General features: G+C 34.9%; 1 protein-coding gene across 1 annotated transcript; it reads right to left on the bottom strand.

The window, feature by feature from the left end:
- Window positions 1-1,442: 1,442 nt before the first annotated feature.
- LOC121412032 lies at window positions 1,443-11,868 on the bottom strand. The gene is made up of 3 exons (XM_041604944.1): window positions 11,861-11,868; window positions 8,576-8,752; window positions 1,443-4,368 (listed from the first exon to the last, which is right to left on the bottom strand). Exons 1-3 carry the CDS (start codon window positions 11,866-11,868, stop codon window positions 3,837-3,839), a joined length of 717 nt encoding a protein of 238 aa, XP_041460878.1. The 3' UTR covers window positions 1,443-3,836.
- Between the last annotated feature and the right edge of the window lie 12,050 nt (window positions 11,869-23,918).

Raw genomic sequence — 23,918 nt, 5'->3', positions numbered from 1 at the left:
GCGCGCTTCTTTGATCGTGCCCCCGTAATGACGTTACCCACGGTACACCACTATGAGGAGGGGTGCCATGGCCATGTATGCGAGTTGGGTCCGATACTAAATCTTTTCTAAATTTTAACTATTTCTGATACTTCGCCCTTTCACTCCACCCCTCCCCTTCTCTCTCTTCCTCTTGCTCCCTCTCTTCTAGTTCTATCTTCGAAAATACCACACTCTTATTGTATTTGCACTATCACATTCAAGCTGTACATAAAGGACAGATAGACTGCATACTTAATCAATCACATAAGATGACAAAAGATGGAGAATAATGTACGAATGTCCAAGTGGAGTAAAATGGGGTCGGCCTAAAAGTGGGAGGTACATTCTACTTGTGAAACAGGGGGGGGGGGGCTTCGAACAAGGGCATCGTGAATATGGTCTTTTGAAAATATGAACTATTTGGTGAATGTGGATCTGGAAAAGATGAATTTTTATAAGGATGCTTCTGATTTTTCTTAAATATGAATATCCTCAGTTTAAGATACGAAATTACAGCCCCAATTTTTTTTAAACTTAAGTCAGAAAAGTGAGATTCCAATGAAGATGTAACAGAAAACACACACCATACAAACATACCCATGACATCAGGTTAGCGTTTCATTATGAGTTTGTTTGGTGAGCTCTTTACTGACTAATTTGCTCCCAGTCAATCAGATTTACATGATTTCCAGCCGATTATATCATTAAAGGTCAAGTCCACCTCAGAAAAATGTTGATTTGAATCAAAAGAGAAAAATCAGACAAGCACAATGCTGAAAATTTCATAAAAATCGGATGTAAAATAAGAAAGTTATGACATTTCAAAGTTTCGCTTATTTTTAACAAATAGTTATATGAACGAACCAGTTACATCCAAATGAGAGAGTCGATGATGTCACTCACTCACTATTTCTTTTGTTTTTTATTGTTTGAATTATACAATATTTCAATTTTTACGAATTTGACGATTAGGACCTCCTTGCCTGAAGCGCAAAATGTTAAAATAATGGAATTCCACGTGTTCAGGGAGGAATGAAACTTCATTTCACATGAAAATGACGAGAAAATAACAATATGTCATATTTCATATAATAAAAGAAATGGTGAGTGAGTGATGTCATCAGTTCCTCATTTGCATACCGACCGAGATGTGCATATAATTGTTTTGTGAAATGAAGTGAAACTTTAAAATGCCATAACTTTCTTATTTTACATCCGATTTTGATGAAATTTTCAGTGTTATGCTTGTTGATATTTTTCTCGTTTTATTCAAATCATTTTTTTTGGGTTGGGGGGGTGGACTTGTCCTTTAAATTTGTCAATGAAAACCACGAACAAAGAGTTTCATGAAACACACACATCACAGGGTTCTAATGTATGCAGTCGCTCGCTAAACAGAAATAGCCAATCAGGTTTATTTTGACATGCGATTTTGTTCAAAACACTGACCAGGAACCAATCAGAGGTATTGTTCCATATTTGGAATCCGTCTCAAAATATTTGTGTTACGGAGCCCTGATGAGCACCATCATTATTTTTTGCTACTGAGGACGAAAGTCTGATAGGCGCTCTGTAGAAGCATCAACTACATGGATACGAATATAAAATACACAGGAATATCAATATTAACTTTAATATTCATGTTTTATACATTATATCCCTGATATATACATAGCACATTTTATATAATATATCACTTTTTTTTATTTAATTATAGTAATCCTTTTTATTGAATTAACAACACTACCGTTTAAAGAAACTACAATGAATTCATTTCCATGAACATTACACGAATGTCTATAACAAATGAGCAGGGAAGATGATTGGGGTGGGCGTGGCGGGACATCAGAAACAGACATAATTATTCAAATGTCAGAATATCATAATGTCTAAACCGAAAATATCACGAGCATGCATGCACATGAAAATTCATCAATTTTATTCCTCCCCGATTTAAATCTGATGAAAATGAATCCATTTTTCCGCCGTAATTGAAGCAAGACAAGATAGCCGAATCAACATTCTGTTGTGATTGTCAGTTTGCTTGACACAAATCGTGTGCTTTTGATGCCTAACACGCCTTGGTTTATAGCATATCCCATTACGTACATGCGACATCGTTATGTACTCTCACGCTTTCCAAGACAACTTGGGGCATAAAAGCGTCTAAATATTCTACGAAATAGTGTGCTAATATAATCATAATGGAGAACAATATGAATGGATTTTTCATTTTTGAATGAGACTTATTTAGTGTAAGAAATCGATATCCGAAGACAGCTGGCAAAGACAAAGTGTCAGTAGTCTGTGAGACGCCATGCACAAGAAAACTTAATATAAATGTCGCGTTATGGAGGTTGAGTTAAATCTAATATTTTTAAAGCATCGATAGTTGACAGATTCAAATTTTATTTTAATAATAAGTTGACACAGTTTATTATCAAAGGTTATAATCAGTGATGATGTCTAAGATGCAGTAGACCTAACTACTAAAATGTCAACACGATATGTTCTAACTTATGTTATAGTCGCACCAACGAAACGGACACCAAGATGACGTCAATGGAAATAACGTGATTCTATTGGTCAATCTTGAGTCGATTTCGTCGATGTGCTTGTACAGCATTTAACATGTTTAAGAGTGAAACTATTTGGAATTTGACACAACAGATAATCAACCTTCATAACACTAGGTGCAGGCCTGAATGGATGAGATAAAAGATGTTTTGAAATTAGCCATATCTTCTGCGCATAATTGAACGGAATTTATACTAATTACTAATTACAAAACTAATACATTATTTTCACTTGTATATGGCATTAGCTGATGTGGAGTGGGTCTCGTTGGGATGACGGCGACATTGATAAGCTGTGCAGATTCTAATTCGAGTTTGGTTTGTTTGCAAATCGTTTCTGTCACACCTTTGTCATGTCTGGTTTTATTGGTGGCAATTCGTGACCGATTTCCTATTAGCATGTGATATAAAACGGAGGTTTCACCTATTTTCATATGAACCAAAGATGTATTTGAATATTTTGACATCCATCCATTAGGAATATCATTGTTCATTGCTGTATATATATATATTTCACATATCATAATTCAGTCATTAAAATGAAGGGGGAAAAACAAGGAGATTTGGTGATTGGTATGGAAAACTATCTTGAATATCCTTTCATGAGCAAGAGCAGCGTACGTGTCAGGGTGGAGAAATAGAGAGAAGAATTGTCATTTTCTATCCTAAAGTGTTTTCACTGACTTTATACTTTGGAACAGTTTTGACTCGTTATCAAGTCTGAATTGCACATGATCATCATTTCCCTTTTTGTAGGGAAGGGGAGAGGCTTGAACAATACGTTAAATCCCTTCTATGAACCAACCATCAGTAATCAAAATCACAATAATGACGCATTGTCTTGTTTTTAGTTAGACATAATATCATTATTAAGCTACGCTGAGCAGAAACCTTTGCCTGTAATGCATTAAGCCTCAATGGTAAGTCTTACTATCAAGGAAACAAAATATACAAAGATGCTCAGTGATGGATATCGTGGCTTTTTGTGACCAAAATGGCAGCCTGCCTGACACGAGGAAAAGCGTGTAGAACTATTTCTCATTGACATTAGCATCAAGGTTTTATGTTGAAACCAATGACGGAAAAATATCGACAAAAACCTGAAAATTGACTTTGTAAACAATCACAGTTCAACACAAAATGTATATAGTGTATCTATGGTATAGCCTCTCTTTTCAAAAAAATATTCACAATCACAATACGACAAGGTTTAATCGTTCTAGTCCATCCGTATATTGTTCAATCATCAAGCAATCTTCGTGACTGATTCGCCACCAGGTCTGCAAGCCGTCTGAAAAGGCTCGCTCTCCTCTTTTCACGACCCTCCTGCAAAATAATTTCAGCGTCGCCGTCAACAACCTGGCTTCGTCGTCGCCGTCTTCTCCCTAAAAATTGGGTGTTGCAGCAACTCTGCCAGCCAGAGACTAAGTCCGTGTGATATGACTGTACCAATCTAGACAGGTTGGTTGCTGCATGCCGGTTGCATTTCCTGAGGTGACCAATGGCGTCGGCGATTTGAGCGTCGCTTACGCCTGGCGTGAAGCTAAACGATGGGAAGCACTGACGAAGCGCAGATTCAACCGTGTCCATCTTGAGTCGTAAGGCATTTTCGAAGGTAGGTGCACCATTAAAACACTGTGATCGGATGCATTGGAAGTCGGCGATGACGCAGTGTGGACCGATCGAGATGACGACGACGACAATCATAAGGTATAAAGGGCATGAAGACGGGTACAGTTTACTCTCCATCGGGAACCACCCACGGCAAAACCTGCATGAAAAAAAAGAACAAACATATCTTCAGTTGTCTGTTTCTCTGAAGCAATTGCCATTATGCAACTTTCATACCTTCTAAAGATACATTATAATGTCAAGCAAGAAATGAAATTCTAAAAATCCTATAATTTCTTTCAAACGATTTACTTTGTAGTAATGTAATATTTCATGTTGTCTTATTTCATGCCTACATGGAAGGCCCAACATTTTGAAGTGATATCACTAATGAAGAGAGAATGGTATATTAAGTGGAAATTTAAAACAGAACAAAGCAGCGAATTGTAAATATAGAGTTAAATAATAATCATAATATATAATCATAGTATCCTTTAGTTTTCAGTTTCATTCAGAATGATGAAGTCACCATTACTCTTGCCCCCCCCCCGGGAAATTTTGTGGCGTGGCCCTGTGGCAAATCATAAAAATAGAGTGTCACACGACAGTTTAAGTTTAAATAAATCCGTTATCATAATCTCTATCTGGATCATTGTGAAAAATGCGATATATTTTGTTAAATCACAATTTTTAAGCATAACGGAAAATTAAGACATAAAACCTGTTTAAAGATCTCCTAGTCAGCTGTGATGTGAGTCAATACAAGTTTGTATATTACTGTTTTGGATATTAATATGGATCCTGCAACCTGAAATGGCAATCTAAACCCAATTGAAAATGAGGTCTGCTTATTTTTATGGCTGAATATTCACTGAACCATGAGAAAGCTTAATTATGACTTAATCATCATCCTAAAAGCTATGCTTATCATCACACTCCATTTAATGTCAAGGCTAGTTATGATAATTATGCTCTAAAATAAACCTGTGCGGCGGTGTATACGCTTAATTCTGTTTTCACACGATAGGTGGCGTGATAATTAAGAAGATGGAGCTGAAATGTGTGGGTAAAGAGTGTGTGGGATTTTGTGTGAGTGAGCATGCCGGTGTGTGTGTGTGTGGAGTGGAAAGATAAAGACATTACCCATTACAAAATGTTGTAACCAGGTAAGAGGGGCCTTGCCATACTACCCTGACCAAATTATCCGGCCGGCGAATTTGTAATAAAATGTTTGAAATTCGACGACACGACTACTATGGGTTTTACTACTTTTCTATTTAAAAAAATTGTCTAAATTCAAACATATTTAAACACCATCGGAGATACATGATGGTAATTACACGTCCATAGCTATCATAAATAGCCTAGAACTCTCTATATTCATGAGAAAATACTAATCATTATGTGACTATCTGATCTGCTATTTCCTTGAAACCGATTCTGCATCATTGAAATAGGAAACGTTTCCAAATGAAAAAAACACCACTCTAATTGATTCAAATATAATGTGAAAATATAATTTCAACATGAGGAAAAATAAGTGATTTTGAATAAACATCATCACTTTAGTAATTATCATACATTCCTTCTTAGGGATGGAGTAGTAAACTTCTATATTTATCAACATCACCGTCATCTCCATTTTCAAATGCATGTAATTATAAATTATGAAAGGTAATCATTATGCTTGACGCTTTTTGTTTTGAAAGGTTGATTTTGTACCTGCTGCGAGAAGAGAAGTCACGCTGCTTTATATCGTGTGTAACGTCACCCAAGCGTTACGCCTTACGCATTATTAGTGCTATCTCACCCCCTCATTCACAGACTCTCTTCCACTCTCTCTCTCTCTCAACTCGATTCACATGATTGTGGTTGATAGAAAAGAGTTAACAATTTAATATTGTCAGGGGGTAGAAATAATGAATAAATGGGAAGGTAATCTACATTATGTCACGATCGAAAATTTATTGTGCATAATTGATGTCAGAAAAAAGGATGAGCCACTAAGCCTAATTAAATTATGCATTCTTATTGTCATGTTCGCTTTTCCTGATTTAATAATCTTATATAACAAATCGTATGGCGATCAGGTATTGTAAAATGAATTAAATGTTAAAAATAGTTAGAATAATATGATAATCATAATGGACATAAATTGAACAAAATAAAATTTTGAAAGATTCACAATTAGTGCATAAAACTTAATACTTAAAAACGTGTTTTTTAAATAGAAAAAGGAGAAAAGGGAAAAGTTAGTTGAAGACTCATACAGAGGGCGAATGTGATAAAGTACCGTTGTGAATATGCGAAAAGGAAAAGTAAAAGATACACTTAATTGTACAGTTAAGCGCACTAGACGCAAACACACAACCACACATCTTCGCGCGCGCACACACGCACACATTCCACCTCAACATACTCCACACACGTCCACCTTAAAACGAGGAAAGAGTTTCCGCCTAATTCTTGACGATTGGCAAAATGTCTAATATATATATCTCCTGTGAGCTGTATTGGCCTGAACTTCTGTTTTCAAGTAAAATTCTTTTTAGTCATTTCTAGAATATTTAAAATCTAAACATCATGGCCCTTTCTAAAACAAACAAAGCAACATGCGAGTGAGGAAAATAAACACTCTTCGCATGATGGACAAAATTAAACTGCGTAGGATTGTAATACCTCGGAGCGTGATATTGTATCAGTTGTCACACGATCCAAGAGGAAAATAATTTAGTCAAAGAAAATTTAGCACTCAAGAAATCACCACTGGTATCATATTGGCTCCTCTTATGTATAGGTCATAATATGAATAACCGGTCAGATCGACGTATTGATTTACCAACGACTTGTCGCAAATTAATAAACAATTGAAGTTCTAAATTTATATCATCTAAAATGCTTTTGAAATATTTTGATTTCACTCTTAAATGTCATGAAGTAACAATAAAGGCATGGTAGGAAGTCAAGTTTTCTTTCACCCACCCCGAGTTCACTATTAATATACACATTTCAACGAAATTGTGATAAAACGTAGAAATTTGAAACCAAAACGAATCTGAAGTCCGAATATTAATTATTTTTTAAATCTTCACCCATGCAAACGATTCGCCCTTCAATTTTGTAGGAACCTTTAATTTGCTGAAGGGTTACAATCCAGGTCATTTGGTTTTATTATCTCATTCAAAATGTTATAATTCATAAACTTATAGAAAAAAATTATATCAGTGGTATAAAACTTAAATTTTTAAACCCCTCCCATTTCGTTTTAACTGACGCTCATAACCCACTATACGAGGCGATCAAAATTAATGGTTATCAAAGGTGGTTAGAATCCTTCCTCGAAATGGTTGTTGGTGTGTACACTATTACACTGATGATTCATGTTTATAACGAAAATGATAAACCTTAATCCTAATTTCCTTTAAAAAATCGTTGCTGTTTTAAGAAATTTAGTCGTTACTTGCCTATCTTATTTGGTCTTATATACATTCCATCGACACTTATATTGATATAGATGTGGCAGATTTATCAATCACAAATTACCTCATTGGATAAAATCATAACACTTCTGAAGATATCAATTGAAATTGTCAATGCATATGAATTTTTAGAGATCTTCAGTGTTGAAATTAAGAAGGTCAAATAGAATGAGATGTTTATAGGGATATTACTTGGAAAAAAAAAATCATGCAAAAATGAACGGAGAACGGGCAAAAATTATGAATTTTGAGGTGGTGGAGGTGGTGGTGATGCTGGTGAGGATGATGGCGGTGGTTGATGAGATGGTATTGTTGGTGGTAAAGATTGTGGTTTTCCTGGCTGTTGTTGAAAGTGTTATGGGTGGCAGTTTTCGTTGCTATATGGTGGTGGTAATATATTCTGGTATCAAAAAATGATATCTGCGCTCAGTAATTGCATATACAATCTTTTCCAATCTCGAATGGTGTTATCATATGGAACTTACTACAGATTACATCTTGGTTAATTTTAAGTTCAAACGAATGCAATTTTATTTCATTAAATGGACAAAATAATGCTAAACATAAAATGTATATAGACCTTGTAAAGCAAGGAAATCTTTGAATAATCATGATTATGTAGACATGGTAACAATATTTCTTCTAACCTATAATCGTCCACGTATCATAAAAAAAATCCTCAAGAACTTTAGGAATCATTAGTAACGGAATACTGATAATGTAAAAATGATTATTATTTAAATGAAGTTTATCATGACATGTCAATTAATGTTATTTTCATTACAATAGATGAATAAATAAAATGAGGATTAAAGTCAGCTGTTTCAATCAAATAAACAAGAAAAACCAAATTCAGTTACAATAACTATAAAGAAACCTGGAACTAACCTCTTACTGGAAGAAATCTTCTCCGGAGATTCCAGGATCGCAGGTAAAAGCCAGAATTGATGATGCAGAAAATAATAAAAAAGACAGGTAATGTTTGTTGCGAAGCGATGATGGGGATATGCGATTATCCAACTGATCAGCCAAAAAGTAGAAAACCAACTGATGACAGAGATGAGTCTGTAGATAATAGTGAGATGGAGAATGGATACGAATGATGAACCTTTCGATTCTTTTGACGAATGAGAAGGAAGTCGTAGACGAGTATACTTCAACTTGGACTAGAATAGATAGCGGTATTTCATCTCACCCCTTTGACGTATCAATATGACAAGATTATATCCACCCCTTCCCTCATTGCCCACCTCTCTTTCTCTGTCTCTCTTCCTTCCTCTGTCTCTCTCCCTCTCCATTAATTGTGTCAGTCATCCGCGGGGAGTGATGCTATGATTTTTATGGATCGTACCCCTTGGAGAAAAGTGGATGTGTCTGGCGTGCGTAGATTTATAACGTTTTGGTGGGTAGGGCGGAGCAATGAAGTATATCAGTAACTGAGCAGAGATATTTGAAACTTTGACTGTCCGACACTGGCTTGGGTTAAGTATTCACCAGAGGTAGATAGTTAAATTAACTAATTCTATTTTTTTAGATAGCATTTTGTTAAATTCGCCTACATTCATAATCGTATTCATTGAATACTAAAGCCAGGGGCAGCGGAGCGAAGTTGAAAGTGGGGGGGGGGAGGAAAAATGGCACCTTTTCTTTTAAAAAGGGCACTATCTTAAAACAAAGAAAATTACTTATCTACAGTGGCGTAATGGGGCAAAACTCTTGATGGGGCTAAATATGTCGTGTCACATAAATTTAAAAGATTCGCGGGCGACCAAAAATTTTGACATTTTTATAACGAAAATCCAATTTTGTGATAGATTTTGACTTTAAAATAAAAAAGGATATCATATTTCAACCTTCTCTCTTTCCTTTTCTTTTTTTTCTTGCTCGTGAAATATTGGGGAGGGGCAAGAGACCCCATCTGCACACCACTGCTTATCTACCCCCACTCACATGACTCATGAAGCTTAAGGCAGGTAGGATTATCTTTACAAGTTTTGTAGTAACATATAAAAATGGGAATATTGTTTTCTTGTTTCAAAGGGCCACTCGTTAACACGTGAAATGGGTTCTTCTCAGGTGAAAGGGGCACAGAACACGTTCGTAAGGGGCACTTTTCTTGGGTAAAAAATGATGACTGATACGAGATAGGGCACTTACAAGAAGGCAAGGGGTTCTTTCTAACACATAACTCGGGGCCTTCTCGGGTGAAATGGGCACATAACACGTTCGAGAGGGAGCATTTTTGCTTTAAAAAATGACACTTATGCGAGAAAGGGCACTTGGTGACACCTAAAACGGGTCCTCCTCAGGTGAAAGGGGCACAGTACACGTTCATGAGGGAGCATTTTTCTGGCGTAAAAAAGGGCATTTTTTCAGTGCTACAAAAAGTGGGGGGCAATGTGCCCCGAGGATCGGCGCCCCTGACTAAAGCTGTATTCCCTTTGAGGAGAAGTTGCATTATCACTGAATTCCCGATGGAGAAAGAGTATACAATTTTTTGTTTGATTCATATAATTGACATAAATACAAAAGAATCTGATCCATTACAATGGACCAATAAGGAAAGATTTAATCAATTCCTTGATAAAATTTTCACCATCCCAAGAGAAATCTGTCCCTCATAACTTGTGCCACTAAACTCAATAAATAAAATATCATTGGTATAATATCCATGAAAATTGTAAATTGATGGTGGTGGAGAATATGTTTTCTTACCGTTTAAAAAGAATATGCTTTTCAGGCTGGATGAAAGGTTCTGTTGAATTGTACAGACATTACTTGTAAAAAAAATTCAAGAAAAAATCACGAGTTTGATGGCTTCCTTATTGCTTTCTCAAGCGAGCTTGAACGGGTTAAAATCAAGACATCGGACCCACCTAAGATTGCACAGTACAAACATTATGTACAAGTTATGCACTTTTTTTTTTTTAGATATGCCTAAAATTATTCTGGAACCGTTTTTGAATATGTTTATATATACTGCTAATATTGTAATCAGATTGAAATTACCCATTCTGTACTTTAAGAAGGACTTTATAAACATTTTGTAACACTCAATTAAGACTTGGACATAACATATTTTGGGATTCGTTGAGATGTGTGTTTCGATGTCAGTTGCACAAAATATTCATATTCAGCGTGAGAGCGTTAGTCTAAACATGTTTAAGTTTACATAGACATAAAACGAAAATTTCAAATATCACTCACAGGCGATTAATGATAAATTCTAATTAGAATTGCTTATGAATTATATTTAAAGAGCGTTTTAAAGCTTGATCAAAATAGTGATGCCTTACGGTGTATCCAGTTTGAAAAGAATGTGATTTGATTTGTTACCTATGTAAAAACATCTCTAGTCCAAGTTGGAGGGAAAATAATGATGAAACTGACTCCTTAATCGACAGATACTATAAACTAAACTAAACTAAAGTGGGCTTTTTTGGTGTGTTATTTTTCTCATAAATTGTGTCATTTCGAATTTTGTTGGCTCATATGAAATCAATACTTGGTTATCTTTATATTATGTCCATGTATACTTGGATACTGTTTCTGAATGGGATGGGTTCGTGAGTTTTCTCACGTTTCTCACTGAAATGTTATTTTCTATTTATATCGTTCACATTGAAGAGGCAACATGGGTTAGACTTATATCTCTGATGCAAAATAGATAGTGTTTATAAACCCGATGAAAACCTTGCACACGTCATGACGAGATTGATGAGTATACCAATCACATTAATTACTGGAATGTGCAATTGACGTGACATTAATTGTATAATGACAGAGATTAAAAAAAGTCTTCATTGTATTATATCTTATCTATATACATACCCACACGGGACAACATATGAGAGAAAATCAAAGGTATTTTTATGGCTTGTTTTTCAAAGTTTAGCATTCTATAATTATTTGAAAGATGCTTTTATTGTATGGGCCTTTTCTCAGGTAGATGTCTTATTATGATGGGATAATGTATCTAAGATTCATACGACTAAATCCTGAATGACTTGAATTCAAGAGATATTCTGTCGAATCCGTTTGAAATATATTTTTTATAAAATATCTGGACTGCTTTGGTTTATCCAGACAGGTAATTAACCAGCAATTTCTTATCTTCATTTTTTTTTCTAGTTAGTACGTAATGACATTTCAACATATTTTCGCCAAACTGACTTAGCCATCGTGAGCTATCAAAGATATCGCAAAGATACATCCATCCAATAATCATGTTAATGATTATATCTTTGATCCTGTCCTAATTATTTTTGGAGGGAAATACATTCCATATTCTTCTATCGATATCTCATAGAAGATAGCATATATTAACCAACATTTTTTTCCCATTTATTCAATTCGAAAGTTTTTTTTCTATATGACATGGAAGAATCTGTTATCAGAAATACGCCTACCTCAAATACTTACTCTTGATATTTTAATACCAAAATGACACTAATTATTTTAGTGGTGTTATACACGTACGCCACATTCTCTGGCAGAGTATTGCAAGCCAAACCGATGAGCAAAGTCTTAAGTTTCCCCTCGGGATAGCCCATCGTTATTGCCTGTAGGCATATTCACTGAAGCCTGAGATATGAATCCAATGGGAAATCAATTGTTTTCGCTGCTCTGGTTTGCTTATTTCATCACCCTCGCACGACTTTCATTGAGCCGATTGGTCAAAAGGAGATTGCGTCACCGGGGAGACGGTTGTTGTATAACAGAGTGAATATATCCCAGCAGAGCTATCGAATCAGTACTGGGTAAATATTCACTTATTCAACAATCATTGATCCTATTTATGACCAAACAAAAACAACAACAGATAGCTGCAAGTAACTCATTTATGATAATTCGTTTGATCAGGAAATGAAATAAAAGTTATAACTTATTCAATTATTTTGATTACAAGTGTTTTGGTGTCCATGTATCAACGGGGAACGGAATCGTAAGTTCTCCTGCGGTCAAAGACAAGTCTGACAATCTCTTCTCTGAAGTTGAAGTCAATAAAAAGGTCTATCTTATGGAAATAATAAGCATAATTACTAAATATTAAGTTGCCTCTTGAGATTATTTTTTTGTCAGAGCGGAACCTTTGCGTTCCACCCTCACATCACATGGGATGCGTATTGGTATAAAGTTCATCATAGCCCCGAATCCTCAAAATATGAAAAAATAATTCCCTCGATAATGTTTACACGTCATCTCAAGCGAGTGTCGCCCACAGGCGATCAAGCAGGGCCCTTCCTACCAAAATTACGGTGATTTTTAAATCGCTTTGTTCCCTGATTGACTTTTCTGCTTAATCTCCCATCAACTAATTTACCCGATATGAAAAATCATAATTTCCCATGACAGAAGGTATAGAGTTTATTCACATGCACGTATCACACTGGTTCTAGATTTTAATAGATCAAGAATGACGAAAGGAAATTGAAAACAAAGGCGCTACTCTCTTATGAATATTACATGCATCATTATTCAATTTAAAAAATATGAGCCAAATATCAATTACAAATTAAAGGTACTCGTATATTGAGGGCATTACAAAATACAATATCGAGAGGAAAAAATCTCGCTTATAAAAAGTCCAAGCGCTTTTAGCAGATCAGCTGTTACGCGCTCCTGCGTATCATGGAATATATTCCTACTATGAATGCAGCAAAGAGAAGGATTCGAATCCATGACCCTCTGATTAAGTAGTAAGAACAACTCAGAAGTAAGAACAACTACACCATAACGCCTCCAATAGTTGTGATAATCTCTATGATGGAAATGTTTCTGTCTTTTCTAAGTGGTATCATAGTCATGTTAAGTTAATATTGTTAATACAAAAATAGGTTTATCAGTTCAAAATGTTGTCGATCAAAATGAATAAAAACATGTGCGTTAAATAAGCATGGAAAGGAAAATGGCTGTATAGTGACAGAAACAAAACAAGCAAAATGATGATTGTGGAAGCAATATAATGCTAGTGTTCATTCATAGAATATTATCTAACACAATTGACTTAACTAAACTGGAGGATGATGAAGGAGTATGTTTACGGACTTTTGAAAACATCTCAAAATATTGAAAGCATCTCAAAATATTGAAAGTATCTCAACATATTGAGTGCGTCCCCAAAAATTGAATGCATCTCAATATATTGAATGCTTCCCAAGTATTGAAAGCTTCCCAAAATGTTAAATGCATCTCAAAATACTGAATGCATCTTAATTTATTGAATGCATCTAAAAATACTGCTTATATCGAGGATTCATGATCGATATCCTTGGTTAACATGGTTAACAGGAAACGAAAAATTAACAAGAATCGTAATTGGTTCATACTGGTCTGATTGTTCTAAGTATAAGGGTCCTTAACAAATATAAATGAATCGAACATTTCTTGACCTACGCCAATGGTATTGTCGAAAATGAACTATTGATAGTTACTAGAGAGGATGTACCTTAATTCAGAGCATAATTGGGCAATTCATGGATGCCGTTATAATGATAACTTCAATGCGAATATATAACTGCACGGGTTGTACATGAACAACGGATATTACTGCTCGAGACTATCTGACGAAAGTGGACTTATGGTAAACAGAGTCAACTCAATAACATTCAAAAGGCAATAAAATGAGCTACATTATTTCTTAGAAGACGCCATTACAGAGATAACGATCTCGGGAGATTGCTTAGGATTCTTGGTATCTTTTTATGATAATGACTTTGAGCAGATCCAGAAAAGCACATCATAGAGTAAAGTAAAAGGTTCGAAATCTTGTCTCGAATAGACTCCACAGGGCTTAAACGAAAAAGATAATTTGACTTTAAATGCTTTTTCATTATGAATTATGTCTTTTTATATTTTATATTTTACTTACACCGTAAGGGGTGCTGCAAGAAACCTACTATTGATCGCAGGTCAGTTGTAAAGCTCCTAATTCAAGCATGAGTCTTGTATTCTTGTATTTCATTGCGATTTTTTTATAAATCTAATTGCTGGTCTACTTCCGAATGAAATATTGAGTAGAATTAATTTTAGCTATTATTGATCAATTGCAGATTTGTAATTATAATTTAATTCCATTGCCACGCAGTGTCTCCTGATCCATGTTACAGTTATTATTAAGGTAGAACTCTTTTCATTAGGGAGGAAAGGATTGAAAAGAGTCAGAGTAATCACTGACAACTGTCAAAAAGATTCTTATCATAATTATATCCCCTTCTCCCCAAAGGAAGATTCCTCGTCAATGATACACAATTTTCATTGATCTACGTCATATCGACGTCAGACAACAGTCTGAACATTTTTAAATCCAAGCCACTTGTTTCCCGACAATGGACTTCAATAAAATTACTTTACAAAGTAAAATTGTTTGGGGTCTAAACATATACTGTCGATCCTGTATCCTGTATTTAAAGCAAATAGGCTTGGTAAAACTTTATTCGTGTACGGACAACCGTGTAGGGAATTGTTTCATGCTTATCCTTATTTTGAGGCCTTACTCTGGCATGTTATTTGGAATGTGTACCTCCCTAAAATAAGAAGATATTCCATGGAAAGATCAATGAAAGACAAGATCAGTAGCACACTATATTCTTTCTGATGTTAGAGATAACGTGACTGGAATGTATAAGAGCTAAATAATATCGACGCGGCGCCACGAGCAAACAGCGTTTTACGCTTAATCGCCCGTTCTCCGGATCAGCGACATAAACTGGTTATGCGCGTTTAATCACATTTGAGAGAAATAACAACTTGAGCAATGTGATATTCAACAAAAGAGTTGGTATTTTGATAAAGACTAGAATTGACTGAAGAAGATGTATGAAATGTTGAAATCATATACAACGACGGTGATAGTTTGTTATGCACGGGGTGCCTGACTATAGTATATACGTAAATTTGACCATTTTTAATTGGAGAAATATGATAGTATTTAAGAAAGCTGTAGTCACATCTGTATCATGGCGCTTCAACTTGAAATTGTTACATTAAAGACAATAATCAAATGACAATTTCATAACAATATAAAACCATTCATAGAGAGAGAAAATTCAAAATGGCATATCATTTCATGCCAAATCTCACTTTCATCATCATTTCTTACTTCACAAAGCTGTGATAAAAATATTTCATTACTAGAACATCATCACAAAGGTGCATAGATCTATTCAACCGGTTTGCCCAAACTAGTTCCGTACTTCACACATGTGAAATACCAACGATTAATTCTTAATACTATTGGATTTGTATTTTATAAATCTATATATACCTAGTATAGTTTATATATAGCGCGGGTGTATCCCAGTGAAGATTAAAATAGCAATCCACTCGGCTGACAGTGTGGATGAAATCGAATGAAAGTAATGATGAGGTGTTATCTGGCCCCAATGGCCTGCAAGGTATATAGGTGGATGGATGCTCTGGACATATAGCTCCAATAAAATGTTATATCGTTATCAATTCTCCAGAAAACACTGATAGAAACTAATTAAATTACCTCGAACGATCTTCATCATCATTACCATGTCAGAGATTCGGGTAATCTTTGATTATTTAAATTCGTAACTGAATATAGCATGAAAAAATTAGGAGAGAGACGATTTAATAAGTATGAAAAAACCCAGATCTTTGCTGAGAGGTGTTCATATTGTTTCAATCCGGTATTATGCTTTTGACTGCTCTGTGATAGTTGTAATAAATTTACTTGATTGAATTAATATCATAATAAAATCTTATCATTCACTTTCATATTCCTTATCGCATATCGTATTTGATCATTCATTATTCTGTCTTTTAAATCTAAATTCAGAGGAATAGATCAGACGACTGAAAAAATGCTTTCAGTATCACCGGAGATGTTTTTTTTTTACTCTGCTTTGATAATGTCATCGCCATATGCATGAAATGTTTTAATCATTTCAATATAATTTGTTTAATTTCAAATATATATAATATAATAATAATATATTACATATATAATATAATAATAATATAATAATGATATTTCACATTGTCCACTTTTCCTCTAATTCTTTACCCCTTGATTTTGCGCTAATGTTTGGCTTTTCCTTTGTAGTCTAATTATTCTTTAGTGTCCGATCTCCTTTCGAACTTCATAATTACTTTAAGGAACCTGCAGACACTACAAGCTCTGCTTTTCATGCAGGTTCCTTCATATTTCACTTTATTTACTGCCATTATCTTTGTATTTTCTATTTAACCAAATGTATTTCTTGTATTATGTTATTATTTTGTTATCTTGTGAAGTATGAAAATAAATTCAATTCAATTCAAATAATGAACACTCTACGCAAATTTGAAGAATCTATCACTTAAAAAAGTCCTCAACTCTACTTCAGTCAAATCAATCTAAAAAAAAATCTGCTCATATATTTAACTGTTCACACCTGTACGGTCACTGATTAATAGCTCCATGAATTAAGCCTACTTATTACCTGTAATATACGATATATCACGTACCTATATTTAGAACTTGCCATAAATAAAGGACGGCTTAAGTTGAGTAGATTAATTGCAAATTATTTGGAAACATCAGAGCAGTATTCATGGTAAGGGTCCTTAGCGATAACAGTGTAAAATATTGACACCAAAAGAAACATAATTTGGTGTAATTTGTGTACGAGCCATAAGTTAACACTCCACGAATAAAAGTCCAGGTTAAGTTTGAATAAAACTGCAGGATTTTCATTTTCAAAATTTGAATTCACTGTCAGGTAGAGTGAAAGATTTTATGATAAAGTCCATGTATAAGGTATGATATGAAATCTGATTAAATTGGTAAAAGCTTTATTCTAAAATGTAAAAGGAGCCTAATTTGATATTGCTATAAGCGTGGGGGTAAAATATGATGAAACTTTGAAGACATATGCTCCGTGTAAAAACTTAACATGAAGTCAAAATGTTGAACGACCTTCTTTATAAAGATCTAAGAGAATCACTAGAAGGGGAGAACTAAATCTCTCCATTGGTCAAATTATAATGTTTTATATTATTATAATGTATATATCATAGGCATGAATGATTAAACTTTATACCTTCAGATGATTTTTTCGAAAGGAATCTATTAAAAATTATATATAATGGGTATGTCACATCTGAACATTTAGCCATACGCCGCCGTACGTAGGCTATGGCAAGTCGTTCTCTTAATCCTGTTTCTCGAGATCAAGAAATTCATTTTGTTAACAGCAATGATTTATTCATATTTAGAATATGATTTCTTGATATTTTTGTAGTTAAAATATAATTCTTGATGTCGCGATTGGGATGTTTGATATCAGGAGATTGGGATTAAAGGCGCGCGTACAATATACGTCGGCATACACCATGTACACTGGCTAAAACATTTAGGTTTGACAGCAATTGTTCTTCAATTCCCAAGTCATATTTTAATGCAATATACCGATAGTGTTAACATTATTAAGTTATGTTCTTAGGATTAATACAAACATCATGATTTTCTACCGCGCTTTGTCCTGAATAGATTGCTTGGACGGGAATATGCTTCTGAAACTTGTGTTTTTGGTGTTTTAATTTTGCTTGTCCTGACAAGTCCCACTTTTTTTCTTTGCCCCCCATGCTGACGAGCTTTACCAAGTCCGCCCATTGGCCGCTAACACTTTGAGAGGAAGAACATCTTTCAGTGACGGGAGGACTTGCACACCTAGTTAAACAGTAATTGCAAAATAAATTTAATGCAATATATTAAACTATTGATTGTGATTTATTTGTGTGACAGGAAAAGTTTTCCACTCTTTTTGCTCTTCTCTGGGGGTGGAAGGGGCACTGCGAATCGTAATTATTTTCTAATCAACGAGGATTAAGAGTCCATTTCCTGAAAAGGCCACTCATGGACTTTATAGACCACATTGACGTGATACAAGAGTCGATAGTATCTAGTTTGCTCATGCGAATCCTCTCAAGAGTTATAGATGTAATTATATGAATGATATAAACCCCAATCATGGGATTAATAGAAGGTTAAACTCAGGTGGGAGTAGTTAATAAGAGCATGAGGAAAGATAGAGAAAGTGAGGAAACAGAAGAAAAACAGAGATAAAAATCGCTATTCTGAACCCTGGTTGAATTATTTACCGACTTAAACCGTGTTCTAGGTGAGTGATAAACGTTAAGGAAGCCAAAAATGAAGAAAAAAAGTTCACAATGCAATACTGTTCCTTTTTCTCATTTAAAGTGAAGAAAAATAATTAGCAGTCGCAGTCAGCTTTGGTAGTGCCAATCGTGCTGGTAAAGTAGAAGTATAGTTTTGTGGTACATTATTTTTGTCCACACATCGTTAGTTAAAATATAGTTTATGTTTAATCATGGACCTACTCACATGGATAAATAAATAAAGAGCGGGAGAGGGGAATAAAGGGAATATGAGCAGGTGTAGGAATGGGCAGTGTGAGAGGGGCACCAGAAGATTGGTCAATCTAGAGCATTTTGAAAGAAAGGAGTATCAATTTTCCTTTTCTCACCTGGAAAATATCCATACTCCGAATATGGATATTTTCCAGGTGAGGATAGGGAGAATTATTATTCTCCCATGCAGTGAAAATAATGTCCTTTACTAAGATAAAACCCGAACCTTCGAGAATAAAATAAATCCACTCCTCACCGATACCTAAATTTATCACATCTTGTGAAATCTTCGAGCGTCTGCCGCAGCATACTCCGTCGTCTCTTCCAATTCGGCTCCCATCTCTAGCTAGAGCGATGATGAATAATGATTGTCTGTGGGCTGCCACAGTTGTCATCATATCACTATTTGCCACATGATTCACAGCTAGCGTGAATGGAATGGGTTCGAACACTGACCTCCCCATAGTAAGAGTGCAGTACGTGCTACAATACCACCCGGCAACTCCAACTCTATCATATCCAATGTTTACTATCATCTTCTCTTGTCCTAGACTATTTTAGATTTTTTTTTTAATATTGTTTGTGGGATAGAAGAAAATAGTCGTTCAATTGAATATCCAATTAATCTAACTCTCATTTCATTTCCGTCACATTGACGGTGAAAATTTGCCCTTTTCCTTGAGTGCGCTTTCCTCTCCAAATCATAATGCCAATTATTGAACCCTTAAATTGTGTACTCTGCGACTTCAACAACTACATGGCTTCATTACCTTTCCCCAATATTTATTTGTGTTTTGTTTTTGCCTTTAATGTAATCATAACGAATTGTTTCTTTTTGCTTCTTTTACGTTTCATCTCATCGTGCCCGTGATCTCATGGAAGTAATTATCATTAGAGTAGTCATGATAGTAGGGAAATTGAGCCTTATTTTTTTTATCATGCCCCAAATTTTGCATCCCAAAAAGTAGAAATCATATATATATATATATATATATATATATATATATATATATATATATATATATATATATATATATATATATATATATATATAAAAGTATTTTATTAAATAGGCGTTTTTTTGAAAAAAAAAATTACCGCAACAAACAATCTCACTCTCATTCAAATGAAGTGTTATGAGACTGAATGTATGAATTTGCGTTGTGTGATTTAATATGGGAATGAATTATTATAAGCCGTTTCATGAGATAATCATTATCATAATTATTTCGCTGAAATATTACATACCAGCGTTTATATAGAGATCGCCCCGCTGCTATACCGGCATGATGCAGGTCATTCCGGTGTTCATCCCCCACGTTTATGTCATCCAACCGATGATGAGATTAATAATATGATCACCGCCATCGTCGATATCGTTGAGATTTCGTAATTTGCACTTTCAAAGCCGATTAGACAATCAGATTTAAGAAGGAGAAGAGACGCTGTCTGAGAACGCGTGATTTTCTCTGATCGAGATGCAAAACAGTTCGGCGTCCCGCGTTGTGGTGGAAGAAAAAGTGTCTTGGCCCGGGGTCTCGGCTGATGAGAATGAGAATACTCTTAACTCTATCTTAGTTTATGCATTTTATATCCATGTTGTTAGCTGTTAAATATCTCTCTACAGCTTAACCATGGCTTGATTGAGACGATTTGACGGAGTTCATTGACCGCCAGACGTGGAGATTGTAATAAATGACACAAAGAAAGAATTCAAATATCTTGATTTTTTGTTGTTGAGGAACAAACCGCTTCACTGATCTGGACTACTGTCCATTGATGATTATGTTATTCATTAACAGATAACCAATTCAGAATTTGATGCATATAATAGCAACAATATCGGTATCAAATCTGCATTGTATTGCATCCATATATTACAATTTTTTAACAGACTTTCCATGAAACGAAATGACATCGACTTCCAAAATTCTAAACCCATCCATCCAAATCCATCGGTTATTAATTGTCGACATGAATGACGAGAGTGCGTTCATCGATCAGATACTATTTTATGAATACGAAGATTTTCTTCCAGACTTTCGAAAATGCTTCAAACAGACTGGCTTCCAAGGAATGGAATAGGAATATATCCACATCCAAACTAAATCTTAACGTGTTCATCCAAACTTCATCAGTTCACCTCGATCATTATTGGTAGAGTATGACAAAACTTGAAGGCCAGAACGCGTCCAATAATGGCAGTGAACATTAGGCCCAACGGTTGATCAAAGAGTAAGGGCATATTAAAACTTAAACTGTAAATTTCCCCGTCGATAAGAGCAGACTTTATTGTGGTTAGAGTGATTCACTTGATTCACTTGATCGAATGACAGGTAAAAGGATTCAGCATCTCTTCTTTTGTGAGATATTAAGAGAAACAAATTGAACAATTATCATTTCAACTCTTGGCAGTTGCCGACGCGTGTCACGGGTACTAAATTTAGATCAACCCGTGAAAGGAGCAGGATATTGTCATGATGCCATTAATTACTGGACACACGATTTACAAGAAGCGGCAGGCTTGTGTCTGTAATCAACGCTTAATCACCCCACATATCTTGTTATCATTATCTAAACACATATGAAACGTTTGCCCACGCAAAACCACAAGTTCACCACCAACATGAACAAAGAAATAAAGCAATCATGTTCAATTCCTACGATTCAAATGTATAATGCTCATTCGTATTGGAAATATGCAACAATGATGTTTCATTATTAAAAATTTTTCAACAAAAGAAAATGAATGACAAAAATTATAATAATATTGAAGATTTGTAGAGTGCACACACCGTACAAGGCGCTCATGGTGTTACCGCAGCAATAATTGTCTTATAATGTACTGTCATGTATATGCCGGGTAATATAGGAGCGCCTTGAGCACCTAACAAGGTGGAAATGTGCGCAATATAAATATCCTATATTATTATTATTATTATTATATATACAAGCTATGAAAAATACAATTCTCACAAAATATATACTTCATGATTTTTGTTTAATTGTCTATTCATAAGAAACTGTTGCTTTGTCGCGATCATTCTAAAAATTGACACAGGTATATAGCTTTATTTCAGATTGGTCCTTTTTATAAACAGTTGACAGATATGGCGTGATATACCATGAAACCTTTAAATTGATTGAAATTAATCACGTGGTCAGTCAGTGATATTAAAAAACAAAAAGTATGGAATGCTACAACAGATAAATTTCATACAATAGGTATCCATCTTCTTTTCCCACCTCGACAATTACGTGCTACAAAGTTCTACTTAATTTGGGTTAACATGTATTTTTCTGTTAGGAAAAAAAAAATCAAAATGTTGTGTAAGTTTTACCCAATATGTTGTTTAAAAAGCACCCATGCAACAAAGTTACCGAATGTTCAAACAAATATGTATGTCTCCTGTCTATCCATTATTTTTAAATTTCATACTCAACATTTCTTTAAAAAAGAGAGTGCTTGCATTTCGCTCTGATGCGCTCCATGATTAACATCTTCTAAACTTCATCATCGTAAAAATTTTATGCCTTTCAAAATTCAAACTCATTGTAAAAACATATTCAGCTTAACAATTGCGCATCAGATCTGATGTTTTGAATTAATCCCTTAATGTTCAATAGTTCAACCAAAACTTCAAATTTGTCAGGATGAACTTGAGATGTCATCTGCAGAGAACAAAATAATGATATATCGCTTCACTATTTGCAACTATTCAACTTTCTGGTCTTAAAAACCATGAAAATTGCCTCCCGCGTTGGATTCCCCAAAAAGTAAGAACTTTTACAAATGATTACTACAAAACATATTTTACACTCATCTTTCTGTCTCCTATCGCTCTTTCTTTCAATCTCTCTCTCTCTCTCTTTCTCTGACTCTCCTACTTCTATTTTTTTCTCTCCCTCCTCTTGGCAGTCTCTTAACAAAAAAAAACTCTCACGCCCATCTCCCTTCTTTACACATCGCATTTTATCAACATTATTGGGGCTGAAGCCAAGTTTAGAATAGGAAAATACAAAACAAATGTGACACATTATGAATCATTAAGGAATCCTGTTGGTTAAGATAACAAAAAAAATCATTACAAACTGACAAAGATAGAACAAAATTCATGAATTTGAATAAATTCTCCTTTTGTTTTGATTATTTCAAATACTATTTCACACATTTTTGACATGAGAAAATACCGTTACGGTGTATGTTTCTGAACATTAATCTTCAAGTGTGAGAATGTTAAAAAGGATAAAGTCGGAGATTTGACAAATCTAGGACAGTTACAACTCACCGTCGAAAGATAACTCCACGTTGGTCAGATGGTCGGATGCTCAACGTTATAAATTATCTTCAATATGACACAACATCCTCCAAGTAAAAGACAAATTGAGAGACCACCGTCACTGAACAGCACTCTATCGCAAAAACTCAACAGACTGACAGTTATCCTCCTCCTATTCTACTTTAACCATTCACCGTACCTTCCCCCGCACAATTGATGCATTATTCCCCCTTCTTCACCATTTCTTTTGTAAAATGCCGCCACGTTTGTATTACCTTTCATTGTTTCACCGATTTGGGGCGCGGTCATGTGAGCAAAGTTAGTCATTGACAGCAAATTTGGGCTCAAAGCAGAGGCTTGAAAAGTTTTAGTGAATAACGCGCTGGTGGGGGTTTCATCTCTATTGCCAATGACAAAAAGCTTACAAGGGCCATCATTTACGTTACCGGATTCTTAACTCTTACATTATCACGTCATTTTGCGAGGTATCTTTGTGAGCGTGCTACCATAAAAGGGAATTAAAGCACATCTCAGGGCTTTCTCCTTTATGAAATCAGACTTCAAACTAT

This window comes from Lytechinus variegatus, chromosome 3, assembly GCF_018143015.1.
Source record: "Lytechinus variegatus isolate NC3 chromosome 3, Lvar_3.0, whole genome shotgun sequence".
In the NCBI taxonomy this organism is placed as follows: domain Eukaryota; kingdom Metazoa; phylum Echinodermata; class Echinoidea; order Temnopleuroida; family Toxopneustidae; genus Lytechinus; species Lytechinus variegatus.
The sequence above is the reverse complement of the archived record's forward strand: the minus strand, read 5'-3'. Positions and strand labels throughout refer to the sequence as shown.

Excerpts from the sequence above, each read along its gene's own strand:
- LOC121412032 (XM_041604944.1), bottom strand. Across the intron at positions 4,369-8,575 it reads AAGATTTCTTCCAGTAAGAG|GTTTTGCCGTGGGTGGTTCC; the intron begins GTTAGTTCCAGG and ends TTTTTCATGCAG.